General features: G+C 53.9%; 2 protein-coding genes across 4 annotated transcripts; both read right to left on the reverse strand.

Annotated features, from left to right (window-relative positions):
- Window positions 1–3,122: 3,122 nt before the first annotated feature.
- LOC117009819 (class I histocompatibility antigen, F10 alpha chain-like) lies at window positions 3,123–8,005 on the reverse strand. The gene is made up of 8 exons (XM_033084189.1): window positions 7,917–8,005; window positions 6,293–6,553; window positions 5,496–5,768; window positions 4,765–5,037; window positions 4,565–4,672; window positions 4,440–4,472; window positions 4,290–4,321; window positions 3,123–3,393 (listed from the first exon to the last, which is right to left on the reverse strand). Exons 1-7 carry the CDS (start codon window positions 7,990–7,992, stop codon window positions 4,296–4,298), a joined length of 1,050 nt encoding a protein of 349 aa, XP_032940080.1. The 5' UTR covers window positions 7,993–8,005; the 3' UTR covers window positions 3,123–3,393; window positions 4,290–4,295.
- Window positions 3,123–20,360, reverse strand: LOC117009818 (class I histocompatibility antigen, F10 alpha chain-like). 3 transcript variants are annotated; one of them, XM_033084188.1, is made up of 8 exons: window positions 20,250–20,360; window positions 18,483–18,746; window positions 18,016–18,288; window positions 17,442–17,714; window positions 17,242–17,349; window positions 17,111–17,143; window positions 16,961–16,992; window positions 3,123–3,390 (listed from the first exon to the last, which is right to left on the reverse strand). In XM_033084188.1, exons 1-7 carry the CDS (start codon window positions 20,323–20,325, stop codon window positions 16,967–16,969), a joined length of 1,053 nt encoding a protein of 350 aa, XP_032940079.1. In that variant the 5' UTR covers window positions 20,326–20,360; the 3' UTR covers window positions 3,123–3,390; window positions 16,961–16,966. The 3 variants fall into 3 exon arrangements, with proteins under 3 accessions (XP_032940079.1, XP_032940077.1, XP_032940078.1); XM_033084186.1 differs by lacking the exon at window positions 3,123–3,390 and adding an exon at window positions 15,997–16,270; XM_033084187.1 differs by lacking the exon at window positions 3,123–3,390 and adding an exon at window positions 15,997–16,273.
- Between the last annotated feature and the right edge of the window lie 3,982 nt (window positions 20,361–24,342).

The following is a 24,342-nucleotide window of genomic DNA, read 5'->3' on the forward strand; positions in this document are numbered from 1 at the left end:
GTGGTCAAATCATGGCCACAATCATATCATGGTCATGTCAGGATCATAGCTGAGTCATCGTCATGGCCATCTCATGGCCATCATCAGGGTCATTTCAACATCATGGTCATCTCATAGTCAGAATGGGGTCATCATTTCAGTCATTTCCTTGTCACCATCATCTCATGCTCATGGACAACTCACCATAATGGTCATGGTCATCTCCCTATCACAATCATCTCGCGGTCATGGTCATCCCGTGGCCACAATTATTTCACATCCATGGTCATATTGTGGTCACCTCATGGTCACTTCCAGATCCCCATCATCTCATGCCCATTGTCATCCCACTGTAATGGTCATCTCATAGTCACCGCATGGTCATGTCAAGCTCATGACTGTGTCATGGTCATTGCATGGTCATGGTCATCTCATGGTCTTGATCTCCTCATGGCCATAGTTATGTGTCATGGTTACCCCATGGTCATCTCACAGTCATGGTTTTGTCACAGTCATGGTCATTCGATGGTCGTGGTCATCTCATCATAGTGATCATCTCATGGTCCTGATCACCACATGGCCATGCTGTATTGTGGTCATCTCATGAACGTCTCTTGGTCACAACCATCTCACGCTCGTGGTGATGTCATGGTCATCTAACAGTCATCTCACTGTTACATCATGGTCATCTCATGGTGCCATGGTCTGCACAACCTGAGCAGGGGTCGTGATGGTTCGTTTGACCACCAGGTGCAAAAGACAAGAGCAAGAGACTAAGGTTTTGTTCTGCAGCAAGCCCAAAACAGATTATTGAGGGCAAACAATTCAGTTTTGGGGTGATGTTGAGAGGGAGAGAGATAAAGATGCAGAAGTAGAGAGAGAGAGAGAGAGAGAATAGGGGGAATAGCTACCAACAGATGGGACATCCTTGGATCATCCGGTGATGTCTTCCATCCGTGGGGACAGAGAAATCCCAAAGGTCTCTTCTGAGAGTAATAATTTTATTGTCCGTTTCAAGGCGAGGGGCCGCTGGTAAAAGGTGGGGAGATTTATGGACTGTTGTGTTCAAGAGCCCGTGGCTTCAAAAATCAGGTGCAGGACAGAACACTACAACCAGTACTCACCGGAGAGCAGTGCACCATGGAAGCAGCACTGGCAAGCACAACTGTACACAGTCCCTTGGCAATCATCCGCCTTAGGTGGGTCAGCAACTCCTGCTCAAAGTGAGAGGAAGGGTCCTGGTCTCAAGGGTCTGAAGGGTCTCAGGATCTCAGTCTCTGACGATGATTGTGAAGCAGATCAGGGAATCTTTGGACCAACCCTTACACTTGGGAAGAGTGGATTTGTTGACTTTCAGAAAAACTTCTGTTTTCAATCCTGTCTTCTGGTGGCATCCAGGAACACTGAATGGTCTTGGAGATCTTTTCCAACCTCCGTGATGTCACAATTTTGATTTCCTTTTGTCCAAGAGTGTCTTCCACAGCAAAATGGTGATGAACTGGGGCACAGACCAAGATAGACAGGGGGTAGAAATCCCTCCAAAAAGGTTCTTCCCTCGCACCCAAGCACATGGATCCTCAGCTGGCATGGACAAGGAAATGCCTTTCTTTTGGCCTTGATTTGCTTTTCAAATTGATTTCTGTTCATCCCTTTAAAACATCCAACCTTGGGGTAAAAATAAAGACTTTGAACTGAGACATGGGTGGGGACATGGGAGGATGTGGTTGTTATGTCAAGATGGACATGACTGGCATCATCAACAGCCCTTTATTAAAAACTTTTCATGCCTTCTCTCAATGAATTTCTTTCAGGCAACTCTGTCTCCTTCCCTCATAGGCAGCTCTACACAGCTCTGACTCCTTCTCTCCTCTCTGCAAGTTTCCTTCTTCCTACTACAGGACTGGCTAAACCCAACCTGTCCCTTACCCAGCTGCCTAACCTTATCTGTGCCTCACACAACGTTTTCTTACCTTATCAGACCCTTGCACGACCACATGTCCCTTATCTCCCCCCAGCACAGCCAGCAGACTCCATCCCAAACTGCAGCACACCCTGGGTCTGAAGCTCCAACTGCAACTGGGACCAGTGACCAGCTAGCCCAGTCTTTGATAACATCCATCCTAATTGGGCAGGCAAGGCTGTTTCAACTTCTCAGTAATCAGTACATGTGTAATTAATTGGGAAATACTGCCTTCTGCACTATCCTTTCAACCTTTCTTCCCACATTTACTCTGTAGGGCTTATTTCCTACAGTTATGTTCATCACCATCTTGTTATGGTCATGGTCACCTCATGGTCATCTCATGGTCACCTCGTGGTCACAATCGTCTCACAGCCATGGTTGTGTCATGATCATCTCATGGGCTTGATCACCACATAGCCACGGTGTGTTGTGCTCATCTCATGGTCACCTCTTGGTCAAGATCTTGTCATGGTCACAGTCAAGGTTATCTCATGGCCATCAGCATTTCATGACCATGGTGGTGTCATGGTCATCTTGTGATCATCTCATTGTCATGATCATCTTATGGTCATCTCAGGGTAATGGCCATTTCCTGATCACCATCATCTTATGCTCATGGCCATCTCACTGTAATGGTCATCTCATGACCATGTCATTGTCACCTCATGGTCATCTCATGGCCACAATCACATCAGGACACCTCAAGGCCATGGTTGTTCCATGGTCAACCCATGGTCATCATTACAGTCATGGTCATCTCAGGGTTGTGTCACTCATGGTCACTCTCATCTCATGGTCATGGTCATGGCCAAGGAACCACTCTGAGATCCTAAGCCCTATTTTGGGACACTGAAGGACCTTTGGGGACAACGAGGCCTGGCCTGACCCCTCCCCCCATCCCACTGCCCCTCCAGGAGCCCAGTGTGGACAAAACCCTCCTGGGGACATCTCGGACATGGGACAGAGAGCAGGAAATGAATCCTGGGGGGTGGAGCCAGGGGTGGCTGGCAAGTCCCAATTCCAGTCCTGGTGTCCCCATCCCAGTCCTGGTGTCCCCATTCCCATCCCTGCTGTTCCCATCTCTATCTCTGCTGTCCTTATCCCATTCTGGTGTCCCTATCTCTGTCCCCAGTATCCCCATTCCCATTCCTGGCCCCCAGAGAAGAACTGCCAGACACTGGAGGAGGGAACCTGGATTTATCGCCTCAAGCAAAATTTATTCCCCCAAGTAGGATTTATTGCCCCAAGTAGGATCTCAAACCAGAACTAAAGCATCGGTGATATTTGTGATTCGTGGTTTTAAAACACTGGAAAAAGGGAAATTGATGCATTAGCAAAAGCTGTGGGTGTGTGGGAGCAATGAGATGAGCTCTGCTGGCATTTCTTGGCTTTCCTGGGAAGGGGGAAGGGGCCGGATCCAGCTCCGGAGATCCCTCAGGTGGTGATTGCTGCTGAGATGAGAGAGGGTCATGGTCTCACCCTGTCCCTGTCTCCATCCCCAGGATGGACCTGGTTGGAGCCTATGGAGTGTGGGAGCTGCTCCAGAATCCCACCTGATTTCACCCCAATCCTGCTCCATCCATCCCACATCAATCCTGCCCATCCATCCATCCATCCATCCATCCATCCATCCATCCATCCATCTATCCCACCAGATCCCACCCCAATCCTGTACAATCCATCCCACCGGATCCTGCCTCATCCACTCGGCCCCAGTCCTGCTCTGGAATCCCAAACTGATCGCTCTCCATCCATCACACACCAATCCTGCTCCAGGCATCCATCATGTATTCATGCATCCATCCATCATCCATCACTGATCCATCATCCATCCTCATCCATCATCCATCTACCCATCATCCATCCATCCATCATTGACCCATCATCCATCCATCATCCATCCTCATCCATCCATCATGGACCCATCATCCATCCATCATCCATCCATCATCCATCCATCCATCCATCCAACCATCCATCATCCATCCATCATTCATCCATCCATCATCCATCAATCAATCATCCATCCATCATCCATCCATCATCCATCATCCAGCCATCATCCAACCATCCAACCATCCATCATCGACCCATCATGCATCATCCATCCATCATCGACGCATCATCCATCCATCATCCATCATCAACCCATCATCCATCCATCAATCCATCCATCATCCATCCATCATACATCATTCCATCCATCCACCCCACCTGATCCTGCTCCAGAACCCAGCTCCACAATTCCATCTGATCCTGCTCTGGACCCCTGCTCTGATCCCTGATCCCAATCTGTCCATCCTGTCCTGATCCCCCTCTGCAATCCCACCCTGATCCTGCTCCATACCTGCACTCAAGTCTTTGTTCCCGCATCATTTCCTGCAGAAAGAGAAGATCCATGAGATTCCAGCACTGATCACACACCAGGATTAACCCAGGATCTCTCCCGGGATCTGCACAGAAGGGATCCAGAGCTGGATCCGCCCCCGATACTCACCAGTTGCCATGCTGTATCCAGTACTGTCCTTCCCTGTGGAAAAACAGTGAGACCAGCGTCAGTGGCACGGGATTCCCACAACAGTGCCAGGTGGATCCGTGCCCCTTCCCGACCCCGTGAGTTACCGGATTGGTGCCTCCAGACGATGAATCCGATGAGAGCAGCAACGATGATGATGGCAGCGATGACCGACAGAGCAACCACCACGGTGAGATTCACACCAGATTTCGGCTCTGGGAAACATAGGATGGTGAGGAGAGGGAGGGGAATCCCTATTTGGGAATTCCAAATTCCCAGTCCCCACATTCCACATTCCCAGCCTCACCCCAAGCAAAGATCCCCGGCTCCAACATTCCGGGATGCTCCACCCGGCACCGGTACTGCTCCCGCTCCTCCGGCCGCGCCTCGATCCTGGCCCAGGTGTGGAAGGTTCCGTCGCTGTTGGGAACGACCCCGCCCCACTCCGTCTCCTGATCCCGGATTTCATCCCCCTTCATCCAGTTGACTGCAATGGTCTTGGGGTAGAATCCATACGCATGGCAGGAGAAGGTCAGCATCCCGTATTCCTCTTTTCCAGACACATGGACATCAGGGGGCTCTGGAATGGGATAACAGTGAGAGACACCCATGGAATTCCATGGGAATGGGATGGGGCTGAGATCTGCCATGGAATTCCATGGGAATGGGATGGGGGTGATATCTGCCCATGGAATTCCATGGGAATGGGATAGCGGTGAGATCTGCCCATGGAATTCCCACTGGAATGGGATGGGGTTGAGATCTGCACATGGAATTCCATGGGAATGGGCTGGGGGTGAGATCTGCCCATGGAATTCCCATTGGAATGGGATAATGGTGAGAGACACCCATGGAATTCCATGGGAATGGGATGCGGCTGAGATCTGCCCATGGAATTCTCACTGGAATGGGATGGGGGTGAGATCTGCCCATGGAATTCCATGGTTGAGATCTGCCCATGTAATTCCCACAGGAATTCCCAGGTTCCCAAGTCCTCCAATCCCAAATCCCACATTCCCACAGGAATTCTGCTCCCACCTTTGCGGTCCAGCTCCTTCTGCCCATATCTGACGTATTTCTGGAGCCATTCCGGGCAGACGTGCCCCAGGTAATATGTATAATCCTCAGCCACGTTCCCATGTTCCCAGCGCCTCCTGGTGACCTCAGCAGCGCTGTCGGCCGCCACGAATCTCTTGGATTCCAGATCAAAGTAGATGAAATCCCGCCCATCGTAGCCATCCCGGCGGGATCCATGGACACTCCCATCGGACAAGAGGTCACAGCCAGCAACTTGCAAAAATGTGTGGAGACCTGGAGAGATTGTACCCACAGAGACCCATGGAATTGTGTCCCAGCCCCACAGAGCCCCATTCCAGCCCTATGTACCCACATCCCAACCCATGGATCATGAGATATCCCATATCAGCATAATGGATCCCACCCCAGCCCCACGGATCCCACCCCAGCCTCACAGATCCCATCCCAGCCCCACAGATCCCACCCCAGCCCTATGGATCCCAATCCCAGTCCCACAGATTCCAATCCCAACCCAAGTGACCCCACCCCATCTCCATGGATCCCAATCCCAGTTCCATGGATCCCACCCCAGCCCCATGGATCCCAGCCCCAACCCCAGAGATCCAAATCCCAGCCCCATGAATCCCACCCCAGCTCCATGGATCCCACCCCATCCCCATGGATCCCAATTCCAGCCCCACGGATCCAAATCCCAGGCCAAGGGGTCCACATCCCAGCCCCAAAGACCCCACCCCAGCCCCATGCATCCCCATCCCAACCCCATGGATCCCATCCCAGCCCCACAGATCCCCACTCACCCCCACTCTGGTTGTACCGGTCCCGCAGTGTATCCAGGCTCCTGGCAGCCAGTTGCTGGTTGTGCACGCCGATCTGGGTGTTCCTATCCCAATATTCCTGATCAACTCCATCCTTTATCCACCCTGTCAGTGGCTCCACCCGGCCCCGCTCGCTGTTGTAGCGGGTGAAGGGGATCCCATCCAGGTACCCAATGGACATGAACTGGGGGATCCCCGGGCTGGGCTCCGACACCCCCACGTGCAGGTAACGCAGGGAGTGACCTGGGGGGACACGGAGATTTGGGGGTGTTGAGTAGGATCATAGATCAATGAAAGGGGAACTGGGAGAGCTGAGAAAGAGGGTCCCAGTGTCCAGGAATGAGGGCTCAGGGAAATCCCAGTGTCAAGGAAAGGGGAATACAAGGACTGGGAGAGGGGATGGGGCTTCCAGGGGATCCCTGTGCCCAGGAAAGGGGGTTCAGGGGTCTCCAGTGCCAAGGAAAGGAGGGTCACAAGGTGAGGAGACCTGGATTGGGGGGCTCGGGGGGTCCTTGATGAAGAGAGAAAAGGGGGCAGTAGGGCAGAGAAAAGCAGGGATGGGGGTCCAGGGGGTCTCAGGGTGAAGGAAAAGGGGTGTCTGGGGAAGGCGGGATGGGAAAGGAGGTGCAGGAGGGGATTGAACTGGATAAGGGAGTGCAGGCGGGGTCCCAGTGCCCGGAACTGGAAATTCAGGGGGGTCCCAGAGCCCAGAATCCCCCCAGGGACCCTCCACAATCTCCCAGGGACCATCCGGACGCCTTGGGCATGGTCCGCAGGACAAGTAGGGGGTGGGGAACTTGGGGGACAAAGAGATTGGGGGGGACAGGAAGAGGAACGGGGAGAGCCAGGAGGAGTCCAAGCTTTAGGGAAGGGACTGGGAGAGGCGGGATGGGGGATCCAAGAGGTCCCTGTGCCCAAGAAAGGGGGTCCAGGAGTCCCCAGTGTTGAGGGAAAAGAGGGTCTGGGAGCTGGGAGAGGCGAGCGGATCCCGGAGGCGCAGCCTGGGAGACGGGAAAGAGCGAAGGAGTGCGGTGGGGAGGGGACGGGGGGAAAGGGGGAATTCCAGGGAGTTCATCTGGATCCCTTTGGATCCCCGCTGAGACCCCTGGGACACCCGGGACCGTTTGGGACCCGTTTTGGGAAGAGGCGAGATTGGAAAACGGGGGGGACACGGAAAGTTGGGAGGTCCGGGAGGGTCCAAAGGTCAAGGAAAAGAGCGGGACTCGGGTCTGGGCAAATCGGGATGCCCGAAAAGGGGGTGCAGGGGGGTCCCAGGCCCGGAAATGGCGATTCAGGTGTGTCTCAGTGCCCAGGAATGGGGGTTCAGGGGGGTCCCGGTGCCAAATAAGGGGGTGCAGTCGTTGCTGATGCCGGGGAAGGGGGTAAAGGGAGGTCCCGGTGCCCGGAAATTGGAGCTAAATGGGGTCCTCGTGCCCAGGAATGAGGGTTCAAGGGGGTCCTTGTGCTGGGGAACGGGATGGAGGGGTAACAGGACCCAAAATGAGCGTTCAGGGGTTTCTCCGTGTCCGGGAATGAAGGTTTAGGGGGTTCCCGGTGCCCAGAAATGGAAGCCCAGGGGCGTCGGGATTTCGGGGGTCCCACTCACCTTTCGTCGCTCCCCCCGGGTCCCCCAGGAGCCCCAAGAGCCCCAATAGCAGCCCCAGCCCCAGCGCTGCAGCCATGGTGCTGCTCCGCTGCGGGACGGCCCCCAGCGATGGCCCCGCCCTCAGCACTGGCCCCGCCCCCGATCTGCGTCCGGCCCCGCCTTAGGTTCTGCTTTTTTCTGTTCGCCAATGGCAGCCCGATCTGTCAGTGACGTCTCAAATCGCCGGGTAGATCCCGGTTTTTCAGGTTGGGACGCGGAAGCGAAAGAGAGCGAGGGAGCGCGGGGTGGGGAGGGGACGGGGAAATTCCCGACAATCCCTCTGGATCCCTCTGGATCCCCGCTGCGAGCCCCCTGGAGCCCTCTGAGAACCACCTGGGACCCCTTAAGAAAGCGCCGGGAGTGGAGAACTGGGGGGACACGGAAATTTGGGAGATCTGGGGGTGCAAAGATGAAGGAAAAGGGCGGGTCTGGGATCTGGGAAGGGCGGGATGCTCGAGAAGGGGATGCAGGGGGTCCCAGTACACGTGAAGGGGTCCAGGAGGAGGTCCCAGTGCCAAGTAAGCGGGCCCAAGGGGGGGGTCCCCATACCCAGTAGTGGCAGGAAAGGGGGTGCAGGGGGCACTGGTTCTGGATAAGGGGATGCAGGGTGGTCCTGGTGGGTGAGAATGGAGGGTTTGGAAGGGTTTGATTCCTGGATACGGGGCTGCATGGGGGTCCCGGTGCAGCGGAATGGGGGTTCAGGGGGTCCCGGTGCCGGATAATGGATGCAGAGGGAAATGGAAGTACAGGGAGTTTACTCTTGCCACGTACGGGGGTCCAGGGGGGTCCCGGTGCCGGGGGCGCTCCAGGGGCGGATCCCGAAGGCGCAGCTTGGGAGACGCGAAAGTGACCGGGAGAACGTGAGGAGGGGGAGAGGACAGAGGAAACCCTGGGAATTCCCCTGGAACCTCCCAGGACCCCCTGCAGGACGAGCAGGGGGTGGAGAACTGGAGGGACACAGAGACTGGAGGGGCAGGAAGCGGAGCGGGGAGAGCCGGGAGAGCTGGAAAATGTCCAAGGATCAAAGAAGGGACTGGGAGAGGCGGGATGGAGAATCCAGGGGGTCCCTGTGTCCAGGAAAGGGGCCCAGGGATGCCCGGTGTTGAGAAAAGTGGCATCTGGGAGCTGGGAAAGGCAGGAATGGGGGTGCAGGGGGTCTCTGGGTCACGGGAAAGGGGGATCTGGGAGCTGAGAAAGGCGAGCGGATCCCGGAGGCGCAGCCTGGGAGACGGGAAAACGACCGAGGGAGTGCGGTGGGGGAGGGCACAGGGGAAAGGGGGAATTCCAAGGAGTTCGTCTGGATCCTTTGGATCTTCATTGTGACCCCCCTGAGATCCCTGGGACTCCCAGGACCCTCTGGGACCCCGTTTTGGAAAGAGGCGGGATTGGAAAACGGGGGGGACGCTGAAAGTTGGGAGGTCCGGGGAGTCCAAAGGTCAAGGAAAAGAGCGGGACTAGGGTCTGGGAGAAGCGGGATACCCTAAAGGGGGTGCAGGGGGGTGTCCCAGCTCCGGAAATGGAGATTCAGGGGTGTCCCAGTGCCCAGGAACGGGAGTTCAGGAGAGTCCCGGTGCCAGATAAGGGGGTGCAGGGGTTGGTGCTGCTGGGAAGGGGATAAAGGGGGGTCCCGGTGCCCGTAGATTGGAGCTAAATGGGGCCCTCGTGCCCAGGAATGGGCGTTCGGGGGGCCTGGTGCTGGGGAAGGGGATGAAGGGGTGACAGGAGGGTTCATCGGTGTTTCCGTGCCCGGGAATGCAGGTTTAGGGGGTTCCCGGTGATCAGAAATGGAAGCTCAGGGGGGTCGCGATTTCGGTGGTCCCACTCACCTTCCGTCGCGCCCACTGGGGTCCCAGAGGAGCCCCAAGAGCAGCCCCAGCCCCAGCGCTGCAGCCATGGCGCTGCTCCGCTGCGGGGCCGCCGCCTGTGCTGGCTCCGCCCTCCGTGATGGCCCCGCCCCCAGAGCCGCCTCCGGCCCAGCCATTGGCTCCGCTATTTCCATCCCGCCAATGGCTGTCCGACCTGTCTGTGACGTCACAAATCGCCGGGTAGATCCCGGTTTTTCAAGTTGGAAGGCGGAAGCGAAAGAGAGCGAGGGAGCGCGAGGGGTGGGGAGGGGACGGGGAAATTCCCGAGAATCCCTCTGGATCCCCGCTGCGGCCCCCCCTAGAGTCCTCTGAGAACCACCTGGGATCCCCTGGGACCCCCCTGGAGGAAGCGCCGGGAGTGGAGAACTGGGGGGACGCGGAAATTTGGGAGATCTGGGGGTGAAAAGGTGAAGGAAAAGGGCGGATCTAGAGTCTGGGAAGGGCGGGATGCTCGAGAAGGGGGTGCAGGGGGTCCCAGTACACGAAAAGGGGTCCAGGAGAGGGTCCCAGTGCCAAGTAAGAGGGTGTAAAGGAGGGTCCCCATACCCAGTAATGGCAGGAAAGGGGGTGCAGGGGGGCGCTGGTTCTGGATAAGGGGATGCAGGGTGGTCTCGCTGCGTGAGAATGGAGGGTTTGGAAGGATTTGATTCCTGCATATGGGGGCGCACGGGGGTCCGGTGCAGCGGAATGGGGGTTCAGGGGGTCCCGGTGCCGGATAATGGGTGCAGAGGGAAATGGAAGTGCAGGGGGTTGCTCTTCCCAGGTACGGGGGTCCAGGGGGGTCCCGGTGCCGGGGGCGCTCCAGGGGCGGATCCCGAAGGCGCAGCTTTGGAGACGCGAACGTGACCGGGGGAGCGTGAGGAGGGGGAGGGGACAGAGGAAACCCTGGGAATTCCCCCGGAACCTCCCAGGACTCCCTGCAGGACGAGCAGGGGCTGGAGAACTGGGGGAACGCAGAGACTGGCTGGGGCAGGAAGCGGATCGGGGAGAGGCAGGAGAGCTGGGAAATGTCCAAGGATCAAAGAAGGGACTGGGAGAGGCGGGATGGAGAATCCAGGGGGTCCCTGTGTCCAGGAAAGGGGCCCAGGGATGCCCGGTGTTGAGAAAAGTGGCATCTGGGAGCTGGGAAAGGCAGGAATGGGGTCGAGGGGTTCCCAGGGTCAAGATCATGGTCATCTCTTGGTCATCTCTTGGTCTCAATATCTCATGCTCATGGTCATCTCAAGGTAACAGTGGAGTCTTCATCACAGTTATGGTCATTTCCTGATCACCATCATCTCTTGCTCACGGTCAACTCACCATAACGGTCATCTCATGGTCACCTCACAGTCATGGTCATCTCATGATCACCTCATGGTCATGGTCATCTCATGGTCATGGTCATCTCCTTATAACCGCCATCTCATGGTCGTGGCCATCCCATGGCGACAATTATTTCACATCCATGGTCGTATTGAGGTCACCTCATGGTCATCTCCTGCTCCCCATCATCTCATGCCGATTGTCATCTCACTGTAATGGTCATCTCATGGTCACCTCATGATCATCTGATGGTCTTGATAATCACATCCCACGGCCATCTCAGGGTCATGGTAATCTTCTGATGACCATCATCATCTTATGCTCATGGATATCCCACTGTAACGGTCATCTCACAGGCACCTCATGGTCATGATCACACATGGCCATGGTGTGCTGTGATCACCTCATGCTCATGGGCACCTCACAGTCATGGTTATATCATTGTAATGGTCATCCCACGGTGCTCATCATCTCATGATCATGGTCATTTCATGGTCATTGTCATTTCCTGATCACCATCATCTCATGGTCACGGTCAAACTCATGGTCACAGTCTTGCCAAGTTGATCTCATGGTCATGGTCATCTCAAGGTCATGGTTGTGTCATGGTGATTGCATGGTCATGCTCATCTCATAATCATCTTGTGGCCATCTCATGGTCACTATCATGTCATGGTCTTGATCCTGCCATGGTCATATTATGGTTATCCCATGGTCATGGTCATCACATGGTCATCTCAGAATCACCTCATGGTCACAATGGTCTCATGGACCAGGTTGTGTTGTGGTCATCTCATGGTCATGATTGTGACATGTTCATTGCATGGTCATGGTCATCTCAGGGTCTTGATCTCCTCATGGCCATAGTTGTGTCATGGTCACACCATGGTCATCTCACGGTCACAATCACATCATGTTCATCTCACAGTCATGGGTGTGTCACAGTCATGGTCATTCATTGGTTGTGGTCATCTCATCGCAATGATTATCTCATGGTCCTGATCACCACATAGCCATGATGTGTTGTAGTCACCTCTTCGGTTACCTCTTTGTCACAATCATCTCATGTTCTTAGTGATGTCATTGTCATCTCATGGTCATGCTCATGGTCATCTCATTGTTACCTCATGGTCATCTCATGGTCAACTCATAACCACAAGCATATCGTGATCATGTCACAGCTGTGTACATGTCATGGTCATGGTTGTCTCTTGGTCAACTCATGGTCAGAATCACGTCATGACATTGATCATTTCATGGTTCTGGTTGTATTATGGTCACAGTCATGGTCACCTCATGGGCCAGATCACCACATGGCCATGGTTGCATTGTGGTCATGTCTTGGTCACAACCGTCTCATCTCATGGTCATCTCATGGTCACGGTCGTGTCATGGTCACATTCATGGTTATCTCACTGTAATGGTCATCTTTTGATCATGGTTGTGTCAGGGTCATGATCACCTCATGTTCACCTCATGGTCTTGATCATCTCATCCCACGGCCATCTCAGGATCATGGTCATTTCCTGATGACCATCATCTTAAGCTCATGGTTATCTCACTGTCATGGGCATCTCACAATAACCTCACAATCATGATCACAAATGGCCATGGTGTGTTGTGATCATCTGATGGTCATCTCTTGGTCAAAATCATCACATGCGCATGGTCACCTCACAGTCATGGTCATCTCATTGTAATGGTAATCCCATGGTCATGGTTGTGTCATGGTCATGGTCATTTTATAATCATCTCATGTTCAACTGATTTACCACAATCTTACCATGATCATCTCTCAGCTGTGGTTGGATCATGGTCATGGTGATCACAGACATCTCGTGGCCATCATGTGGTGATGGGTCATTTCCTGATAGCCATCATCTCATCCTCTCAGGTATCTCATTGTTACGGTCATCTCATGGTCACAATCCAATCACGGTCACCTCATGGCCAAGTCATGGTCATGATGATCTCAAGAGCATGATCATCTTATGGTCACCTATTGTCACAGTCATCACATACTCAAAGTAAGCTCACATTTATGGTCATCTCATTGTAATGGTCATCTCATGACCATGGCCATGTCATGGACACAGTCAGGGTTGTCTCATGCTCATTGTCATCTCATGATCATCTCATGGTCAACTCATGGCTGTAATCATATCATGGTCATCTCATGGCTGTGGTTGTGCCATGATCATGGTCATCTCATGGTCGCTTTCATTTCCTGATCACCAACGTCTCATGGTCATCTCACAGTCACCTGATGGTCATGATTGTCTCACAGCCATGGTCATTACATGGTCATAGTACTGCTTTGTCATCTCATGCTTACAGTCATCTCACTGCAATGGGCATCTCACAGTCACCTAATGATCATGATCACACATGGCCATGGTGTGTTTTGATCATCTCATGGTCATCTCTTGGCCACAATCATCTCATGCTCATGGTCACATCACAGTCATGGTTATATCATTGTAATGGTCATCCCATGATCCTGGTCATCTCATGATAATGCTCATCTCATGGTGATTTCATGGTCATGGTCATTTCCTGATCACCGCCATCTCATGGTCTTGGTCACAGCCATGGTCTCAGTTCTGTCAAGTTCTTACATGGCCATGATCATGGTCACGGTCACAGTCACAGTTATGTAAAGTTCATATCATGGTCATGGTCATCATATGGTCACAGTCATCTCACGGTCATGGTTGTGTCATCATCATTGCATGGTCATGGTCATCTTATGATCAGCTTGTGGCCATCTCATGGTCAATATCATGTCATGGTCTTGACCTTGTCATGGTCATCTTGTGGTTATCTCACAGTCACATGGTCATCACATGGTCATCTCAGAATCACCTCATTGTCACAATGGTCTCATGGCCATGGTTGTGTTGTGGTCATCTCATGGTCATCTCATGGGCACAGTCATCTCATGCTCATGGTTGTCTCATTGTTATGGTCATCTCATGGTCATTATTGTATCATGGCCATGGTGATCCCTTGCTCATGTCATGGTCATTATGACCCCATGGCCATGGTTAAGTCATGGTGACCTCATGGTCACCTCATGACCTTGATCACCACACGCTGTGACATGGTCATGTTCACAGTCATGAAATAGTCATGGTCATCTTGTGGTCAGCTTTGGCCACAGTCATGTCATGGTCACGGTCACGGTTATGTCATCGTCAAGGTCATTTCCTCAGCACCATCATCTCATGTTCAGGGTCATTTCCTAATCACCATCATCTCATGCTCATGGTCATCTCAAGGCCAGGATCATGTTATGGTCATGGTCATGCCATGGTCATCTCTTGGTCACAATACCTCATGCCTGTGGTCATCTCACAGTCATCATCATGTCATGGCCACAGTCATGGACATTTCTTGATCACTTCATGGCCGTAGTTGTGTCATGGTCATCTCATGGTCACCTCATGGTCCAGGTCACCACATGGCCGTGTGGTGGTCATCTCATTGTTACAGTCTTCTGATGGTCATGGTGACCTGTTGGTCATCTCTTGGTCTTAATATCTCATACTCATGGTCAGCTCACAGTAACAGTGGGGTCGACATTTCAGTCATGGTCATTTCCTGATCACCATCACCTCATGGTCATGGTCACCTCATGGTCATCTCCTTATCACCACCATCTCATGGTTGTGGTCATCCCGTGGCCACAATTATTTCACAGCCATGGTCATATTGTGGTCACCTCATGGTCACTTCCTGATCCCCATCATCTCATGCCCATTGTCATCCCACTGTAATGGCCATCTCATGGTCACTGCATGGTCATCTAAAGCTCATGACTATGTCATGGTCATCACATGGTCATGGCCATCTCATGGTCTTGATCTCCTCATGGCCGTAGTTATTTCATGGTCACCCCATGGTCATCTCATGGCCACAATGACATCATGGTCATCTTACAGTCATGGTTGTGTCACAGTCATGGTCATTCAATGGTCGTGGTCATCTCATGTGAATGATCAGCTCATGGTCTTGATCACCACATAGCCACAGTGTGTTGTGGTCATCTCATGGTCACCTTTTGGTCAAGATCGTGTCATGGTCACAGTCATGGTCATCTCATGGCCATCAGCATTTCATGACCATGGTGCTGTCATGGTCATCTTGGGGTCATCTCATTGCCATGATCATCTAATGGTCATCTCATGGTCATGGTAATTTCCTGATCACCATCATCTTACACTCATGGCTATCTCACTGTAATGGTCATCTCATGATCGTGTCATTGTCACCTCATGGTTACCTCAAGGCCACGGCTGTGCCATGACCATCCCATGGTCATCTCTTGGTCCAAATCATCTCATGGTCAGGATTGTGGGTGTGTCATGGTCATCCCATGGTCACGGTCACAGTCATGGTCATTTCATGGTCATCTCAGGGTTGTGTCACTCATGGTCACTCTCATCTCATGGCCATGGTCATGGCCAAGGAACCACTCTGAGATCCCAAGCCCCAGTTCTGGGACACTCAAGGACCTTTGGGGTCAACAAGGCCTGGTCTGACCCCTCCCCCCATCCCACTGCCCCTCCAGGAGCCCAACGTGGACAAACCCTCCTCGGGACACCTCGGACATGGGACAGAGAGCGGGAAATGAATCCTGGGAGATTTAGCCGAGCTTGGCTGGCAAGTCCCGATTCCAGTCCTGGTGTCCCATTCCCATTCCTGCTGTTCCCATCTCTATCTCTGCTGTCCCTATCCCATTCTGGTGTCCCCATCCTACTCCTGCTGTCCCTATCTCATCCTGGTGTCCCCATCCCTGCTCCCAGCATCCCCATTCCTGTCCCCAGTATCCCCATTTCCACTCCTGGCTCCCAGAAAGGAACTAATAGCCATTGGAGGAAAGAACATGGATTTATTGTCCCAAGCAGGATTTACTGCCCCAAGCAGGATTTATTGCCCAAAGCAGGATAATCTAAAACCAGAACTAAAGCATTGGTGATACTTGTGATTCTTGGCTTTAAAATGCTGGAAAATGGGAAATTGATCCATTAGCAAGAGCTGTGGGTGTGTGGGAGCTGTGAGATGAGCTCTGCTGGTAGCTCTTGGCTTTCCTGGGAACAGGGAAGGGGCCAGATCCAGCTCCAGGGATCCCTTAGGTGGTGATTGCTGCTGGGATGAGAGAGGGTCACGGTGTCACCCTGTCCCTGTCCCCATCCCACAGGATGGACCTGGCTGGAGCCCATGGAGAGCAGGAGCTGCTGTGGAATCGCACCTGATTCTGCCCCAATCCTGCTCCATCCATCCCACATCAATCCTGCCCCATCCGTCAATCCATCCATCAATCTATCCATCCATCCCATGTGATCCCACCCCAATCCTCTACCATAAATCCCACTGGATCCTGTCCACCCACCTGGCCCCAGTCCTGCTCTGGAATCCCAAACTGATTGCTCTCCATCCATCACACACCAATCCTGCTCCAGGCATCCATCATGCATTCATGCATCCATCCATCATCGACCCATCATCCATCCATCATCCATCATCCATCCTCATCCATCCATCATTGACCCATCATTCACCCATCATCGACCCATCATCCAACCATCATCCATCATCCATCCATCCCCATCCATCCATCAACCCATCATCCATCCATCATCCATCAATCAATCATCCATCCATCATCCATCATCCATCCATCATCCATCCATCCATCCCACCTGATCCTGCTCCAGAATCCAGCTCCACAATTCCATCTGACCCTGCTCTGGACCCCTGCTCTGATCCCTGATCCCAATCTGTCCATCCTGCCCTGATCTCCCTCTGCAATCCCACCCTGATCCTGCTCCATACCTGCACTCAAGCCGTTGCTTCCGCATCATTTGCTGCAGAAAGAGAAGATCCATGAGATTCCAACACTGATCACACACCGGGATTAACCCAGGATCTCTCCTGGGATTTGCACAGAGGGCATCCAGGGCTGGATCCACCCCTGATACTCACCAGCTGCCATGTTGTATCCAGCACTGTCCTCTCCTGTGGAAAAACAGTGAGATCAGCATTAATGCCCCAGGATTCCCAGAACGGTGCCAGGGGGATCCGTACCCCTTCCCCACCCCCATCCCGTGAGTTACCGGATTGGCGCTTCCAGACGATGAATCCGATGACAGCAGCGACGATGATGATGGCAGCGATGACGGACAGAGCAATCACCACGGTGAGAGTCACACCAGATGGCGGCTCTGGGAAACGCAGGATGGTGAGGAGGGGGATGGGAATCCCCATTTGGGAATTCCAAATTCCCAGTTCCCACATTCCACATTCCCAGCCTCACCCCAAGCAAAGATCCCCGGCTCCAACATTCCGGGATGCTCCACCCGGCACCGGTACTGCTCCCGCTCCTCCGGCCGCGCCTCGATCCTGGCCCAGGTGTGGAAGGTGCCGTCGCTGTTGGGAACGACCCCGCCCCACTCCGTCTCCTGATCCCGGATTTCATCCCCCTTCATCCAGTTGACTGCGATGGTTTTGGGGTAGAATCCGTACGCGTGGCAGGACAAGATCACCATCCCATATTCCTCTTTTCCAGACACATGGACATCAGGGGGCTCTGGAACAGGATAATAGTGAGAGACATTCCATGGGAATGGGATGGGGGTGAGATCTGCCCATGGAATTCCATGGGGATGGGATAGGGGTGAGATCTGCCCATGGAATTCCCACTGGAATGGGATGGGGATGAGATCTGCCCATAGAATTCCATGGGAATGGGATGGGACTGAGATCTGCTCATGGAATTCCAGGAGAATGGGATGAGGCTGAGATCTGCCCATGGAATTCCCACAGGAATTCCTGTGTTCCCAACTCCTCCATTCCCAAATCCCACATTCCCACAGGAATTCTGCTCCCACCTTTGCGGTCCAGCTCCTTCTGTGCATATCTGATGTATTTCTGGAGCCATTCCGGGCAGACGTGCCCCAGGTAATTCGTATCCCTCTCAGCCACGTTCCCATGTTCCCAGCGCCTCCTGGTGACCTCAGCAGCGCTGTCGGCCGCCACGAATCTCTTGGATTCGAGGTCAAAGGAGATGTAATCCTGCCCATCGTAGCCATGCCGCTGGGATCCACGGACGCTCCCGTTGGACAGGAGGTCACAGCCAGCAACTCGTAGCCATGTGTGGAGACCTGGGAGGATTGTACCCACAGAGACCCATGGAACTGTGTCCCAGCCCCACAGAGCCCCATTCCAGCCCTATGGAACCCCAGAGTCTGATGGAGACCCACAGATCCCATCCCAGCCCCATGAATTCCAATCCCAGCCCCACAGATCCCATCCCAGCCCCACAGATCCCACCTCAGCCCCACAGATCCCCACTCACCCCCACTCTGGTTGTACCGGTCCCGCACTGTCTGCAGGTTCCAGGCAGCCACGTGCTGGTTCTGCACGCCGGTCTGGGTGTTCCTATCCCAATATTCTGGATCAGCTGACTCCTTTGCCCACTCTGTCAGTGGCTCCATCCGGCCCCGCTCGCTGTCATAGCGCTCAAAGGGGATCCCATCCAGGTACCCAATGGACATGTACTGGGGGATCTCCGGGCTGGGCTCTGACACCGCCACATCCAGGTAACGCAGGGAGTGGAGAACTGGGGGGACACGGAGATTTGGGGGGTTGAGGGGTCATGGATCAATGAAAGGGGAACTGGGAGAGCTGGGAAGGGGGTGCAAGGGGACCCAGTGTCCAAGAATGGGGGCTCAGGGTCAAGGAAAGGGGGTTCCAAGGACTGGGAGAGGGGATGGGCACTCCAGGGGATCCCTGTGCCCAGGAAAGGGAGTCCAGGTGTCCCCAGAGGGAAGGGGTCACAAGGTGGGGAGATGGCTGGAATGGGGGGCTTGGGGGTCCTTGATGCAGAGGGAAAGAGGGGTTAAGGGCTGAGAAAAGCAGGAATGGGGGTTCGGGGGTAAAGGAAACGGGGTCTGGGGCTGGGGAAGGCGGGAGGGATGGGAAAGGGGATGCAGGGGGGATTGGTACTGGATAAGGGAGTACAGGGGGGTCCCAGTGCCCAGAACTGGAAATTCAGGGGAGTCCCAGAGCCCAGAATCCCCACTGGGACCCTCCATAATATCCCAGGAACTCTCTCGGACCCCCTGGGACTCCCCACAGGACGAGCAGGGGGTGCAGAACTGGGGAGACGAAGAGATTGAGGGGGACAGGATACGGAACGGGGAGAGCCGGGAGAGCGGGGAAGGGTCCAAGGTTCAAGGAAGGGACTGGGAGAGGCAGGAAAGGTCCAAGGTTCAAGGAAGGGATTGGGAGAGGTGGGATGAGGGATCCAGGGGGTTCCTGTGCCCAGGAAATGGGCACGAGGGGTCCCCGGTGTTGAGGGAAAGGAGGGTCTGGGAAAGGCAGGAATAGAGGTCCAAGGGGTCCCTGAGTCACGGGAGAGGGGGGTTTGGTGCTGGGAGAGGCGAGCGGATCCCGGAGGCGCAGCCTGGGAGACGGGAAAGAGACCGAGGGAGGGTGGTGAGGGAGGGGACGGGGAGAAAGGGGGCATTCCTGGGAGTTAATCTGGATCCCTTTGGATCCCCGCTGCGACCCCCCTGAGACCCCTGGGACACCCGGGACCCTCTGGGACCCTGTTTAGGGAAGCGGCGAGAGAGAAAAACGGGGGGGACATGGAAAGTTGGGAGGTCCAGGGGGTCCGAAGGTCAAGAAAAAGAGCGGGACTCGGGTCTGGGAAAAGCGGGATGCCCGAAAAGGGGGTGCAGGGGGGTCCGAGGCCCGGAAATGGAGATTCAAGGGTGTCCCAGTGCCCAGGAATGGTGGTGCAGGGGGGTTCCCGTGCCGCGATTCTGAGTTCAAAGGGATCCTGATCCCCAGGAACGGGGGTTCAGGGGGGGCCCGGTGCCAGATAAGGGGGTACAGGGAGGTCCTCTGCCCGGAAATTTGCGCTCAAGGGGGTCCTCGTGCTCAGGAATGGGGATTCAGGGGGGTCCTTGTGCCCAGGAAGGGGATGGAGGGGTAAGAGGACCCAAAATGAGCTCAGGGGTTCAGGGGTTTCTCCGTGCCCGGGAATGAAGGTTTAGGGGGTTCCTGGTGCCCGGAAATGGAAGCTCAGGAGGGTCGCGATTTCGGAGGTCCCACTCACCTTTCGTCGCGCCCCCCGGGTCCCAGAGGAGCCCCAGGAGCCCCAAGAGCAGCCCCAGCCCCAGCGCTGGAGCCATGGCGCTGCTCCGCTGCGGGACGGCCCCCAGCGATGGCCCCGCCCTCAGCACTGGCCCCGCCCCGAGAGCAGCCTGCTGCCCCGCCATTGGCTCCGCTATTTCCCGCCCGCCAATGGCAGACCAATATCTCAATGACGTCACCGGTCGCCGGGTAGATCCCGGTTTTTCAGGTTGGGACGCGGAAGCGAAAGAGATCGAGAGAGCGCGGGGCGGGGGCAGGGAACGGAGAATCCCTCTGGATCCCTCTGGATCCCCGCTGCGACCCCCCTGTAGCCCTCTGAGAACCACCTGGGACCCCTTAAGAAAGCGCCGGGAGTGAGAACTGGGGGAAGACGGAAATTTGGGAGATCTGGGGGTGCAAAGGTGAAGGAAAAGAGCGCGTCTGGGGTCTGGGAAGGGCGGGATGCTCGAGAAGGGGGTGCAGGGGGTCCCAGTACACGTGAAGGGGTCCAGGAGAGGGTCCCAGTGCCAAGTAAGGGGGTGCAAGGGGGGTCCCCATACACAGTAATGGCAGGAAAGGGGGTGCAGGGGGGCACTGGTTCTCGATGAGGGGATGCAGGGTGGTCCTGATGGGTGAGAATGGAGGGTTTGGAAGGGTTTAATTCCTGGATATGGGGGCGCACGGGGGTTCCGGTGCAGCGGAATGGGGGTTCAGGGGGTCCAGGTGCCAGGTAATGGATGCGGAGGGAAATGGAAGTGCAGGGGGTTATTCTTGCCACGTACGGGGGTCCAGGGGGATCCCGGTGCCGGGGGCGCTCCCGGGGCAGATCCCGAAGGCGCAACTTGGGAGACGCGAAAGTGACCGGGGGAGCGTGAGGAGAGGGAGGGGACAGAGGAAACCCTGGGAATTCCCCCGGAACATCCCAGGACTCCCTGCAGGACGAGCAGGGGCTTGAGAACTGGGGGGACGCAGAGACTGGGGGGACAGGAAGCGGAGCGGGGAGAGCCGGGAGAGCCGGGAAGGGTCCAAGGTTCAAGGAAGGGACCTGGAGAGGCGGGATGGAGGATCCAGGGGATGCCTGTGCCCAAGAAATGGGGTTCAGAGGTCCCCGGTGTTGAGGGAAAGGGGACCTGAGAGCTGGGAAAGGCAGGAATGGGGTCCAGGGGGACCCGGCATCAAGGTCATGGTCATCTCTTGGTCATCTCTTGATATCAATATCTGATGCTCATGGCCATCTCACGGTCACAGTGGGGTCATCATCACAGTCATGATCACCATCATCTCATGCTCATGGTCAACTCAACATAATGGTCATCTCACGGTCACTTCACAGTCATGGTCACCTCATGGTCATGGTCATCTCCTTATCAGCACCATCTCATGGTCATGGCCATCCAATGGCCTCAATTATTTCACATCCATGGTCATATTGTGGTCACCACGTGGTCATCTCCTGATCCTCATTATCACATGCCCATTGTCATCTCACTGTAATGGTCATCTCATGGTCACCTCATAGTCATCTCAAGGTCATGACTGTGTCATGGTCATTACATGATCATGGTCATCTCACGGTGTAGATGCCCTCATGGTCATAGTGGCGTCATGGTCACTCCATGGTCATCTCACGGCCACAATCACATCATGTTCATCTCACAGTCATGGTCATTCAATGGTCATGGCCATCCCTTTTGTAATGATCCTCTCATGGTCTTGATCACCACATGGCCATGGTGTATTGTGCTCATCTCATGGTCATTTCTTGGTCACAGTCATCACATGCTCATGGTGATCTCATGGTCATCTCACTGTGACCTCATGGTCATCTCATGGCCGTAACCAGATCATGGTCATCTTATGCCTGTGGTCGCATCACAGTCATGGTTGTCTGTTGGCCATCTCCTGGTCAGGATCATGTCATGACTTTGATAATTTCATGGTTGTGGTTGTATTATGGTCACAGCCATGAGCATCTCATGGCCCAGATCACCACATTGCCATGGTTGCATTGTGGTCATGTCTTGGTCACAATGATCTCATGGACACCTCATGGTCATGGTCAGGATCATGTTATGTTCATGGTCATGTCCTGGTCATCTCACAGTCATCATCATGTCATGGTCACAATCATGGACATTTCTCGATCCCCTCATGGTCATGGTCGTCTCACGGTCATCTCATGGTCACCTCATGATCCTGGCCTCCACATGGCCATGTGGTGCTCATCCCATGGTCACCATCCTCTCATGGTCAAGGTCATGATCATCTCTTGGTCATCTCGGTCTCAATATCTCATGCTCATGGTCATCTCCCAGACATTGTCATGTCACGGTCACAGTCATGAACATTTCTTGATCTCCTCATGGCTGTGGTTGTGTCATGGTCATCTCATGGTCACAGTCCTCTCATGGTCACAGCCACCTCATGGTCACAGCCACCTCATGGTCACAGTCATCTCATGGCCATGGTCATCTCCTTATCAGCACCATCTCATGGTCGTGGTCATTCCGTGGCCACAATTATTTCACAGCCATGGTCAAATGGTGGTCACCTCATGGTCATCTCCTGATCCCCATCATCTCATGCTCACAGTCATGGTTGTGTCGTGGTCATTGCATGGCCGTGGTGATCTCATGGTCTTGGTCATCTCCTGATCCCCACCATCTCATGCCCATTGTCATCTCACTCTAATGGTCATCTCATGGTCATCTCATGGTCACTTCATGGTCATCCGAAGGTCATGACTGTGTCATGGTCATTGCATGGTCATGGCCATCTCATGATCTTGATCACCTCATGGCCATAGTTGTGTCATGGTCACCTGTTGGTCATATCATGGTCACCTCATGATCCAGGTCACCACGTGGGCATGTAATGGTCATCTCAGGGTCACAGTCCACTCATGTTCAAGGTCATGGTCATCTCTTGGTCATCTCTTTGTCATGTCTTAGTCTCAATATCTCATCCTCATTGTCATATCACAGTCACAGTGGGATCATCATCAAAGTCATGGTCATTTCCTGATCACCATCATCTCATGCTCATTGTCAACTCACCATAACAATCATCTCATGGTCACCTCATGGTCATCTCAGAGTCATGGTCATTCAATGGTCATGGTCATCTCATCATAATGATATCTCATGGTCTTGATCACCACAAGGCCGTGGTGTGTTGTGGTCAGCTCATGGTCACCTCTTGGACACAATCCTATCATGCTCATGGTGATGTCATGGTCATCTCATGGTCAAGCTCATGGCCATCTCATTGTTGTCTCATGGTCAGCACATGGTCAACTAATGGCCACAATAACATCATGGTCATGTCAAAACTGTGGTTGTGTCATGGTCATGGTTGTCTCTTACTCATCTCATGGTTGGAATTATGTCATGACCTTGATCATTTCAAGGATGTGGCCGTATTATGGTCACAGACATGGTCATTTTATGGGCCAGATCACCACACGGCCATGGTTGCGTTGGTGTCATGTCTTGGTCACAATCATCTCATGCTCATGGTCATCTCATGGTCACTGTCATGTCATGGTCACATTCAGGTAGTCTCACTCTAATGGTCATCTTATGTTCATGGTTGTGTCACTATCACATGATAATGATTATGTCATGGTCATCTCATGGTCTTGATCATCTCATCTCATGACCATCTCAGGGTCATGGTCATTTCCTGATGACCATCATCTCCTGCTCGTGGATATCTCACTGTAATGGTCATCTCACCGTCATCTCACGATCATGATCACACACGGCCATGGTGTGCTGTGATCATCTTATGGTCATCTCTTGGCCACAATCATCTCATGGTCATGGTCATTGCACAGTCATAGTCATCTCATTGTGATGGTAATCCCGTGGTCATGGTTGGGTCGTGGTCAGGTCATTTCCGGATCACCCTCATCTCACAGTCACGGTCATAGTTCTGTCAAGTTCATATCATGGTCATGATCATCATATGTTCATGGTCATCCCAAGGTCATGGTTGTGTCATGGTCATTGCATGGTCTTGGTCATCTCATGATCATCTTGTGCCAAACTCAGGGTCACTCTCCTGTCATGGTC

The sequence above is a fragment of the Catharus ustulatus genome, chromosome 36 (assembly GCF_009819885.2).
Source record: "Catharus ustulatus isolate bCatUst1 chromosome 36, bCatUst1.pri.v2, whole genome shotgun sequence".
NCBI lineage: Eukaryota > Metazoa > Chordata > Aves > Passeriformes > Turdidae > Catharus > Catharus ustulatus.

What these genes read in the sequence shown, in the direction of transcription:
- LOC117009818 (XM_033084188.1), bottom strand. Translation starts at nt 20,325, where the DNA reads ATGGCTCCAGCGCTGGGGCTGGGGCTGCTCTTGGGGCTCCTGGGGCTC. An exon ending in CCGGTACAACCAGAGTGGGG is followed by an intron (nt 18,289 to 18,482) that starts GTGAGTGGGGAT and finishes CAATCCTCCCAG; the next exon opens with GTCTCCACACATGGCTACGA. An exon ending in TGGATACAACATGGCAGCTG is followed by an intron (nt 16,993 to 17,110) that starts GTGAGTATCAGG and finishes CTCTTTCTGCAG; the next exon opens with CAAATGATGCGGAAGCAACG.
- LOC117009819 (XM_033084189.1), bottom strand. Translation starts at nt 7,992, where the DNA reads ATGGCTGCAGCGCTGGGGCTGGGGCTGCTATTGGGGCTCTTGGGGCTC. An exon ending in CCCGGGGGGAGCGACGAAAG is followed by an intron (nt 6,554 to 7,916) that starts GTGAGTGGGACC and finishes GTGTCCCCCCAG; the next exon opens with GTCACTCCCTGCGTTACCTG. An exon ending in CCGGTACAACCAGAGTGGGG is followed by an intron (nt 5,769 to 6,292) that starts GTGAGTGGGGAT and finishes CAATCTCTCCAG; the next exon opens with GTCTCCACACATTTTTGCAA.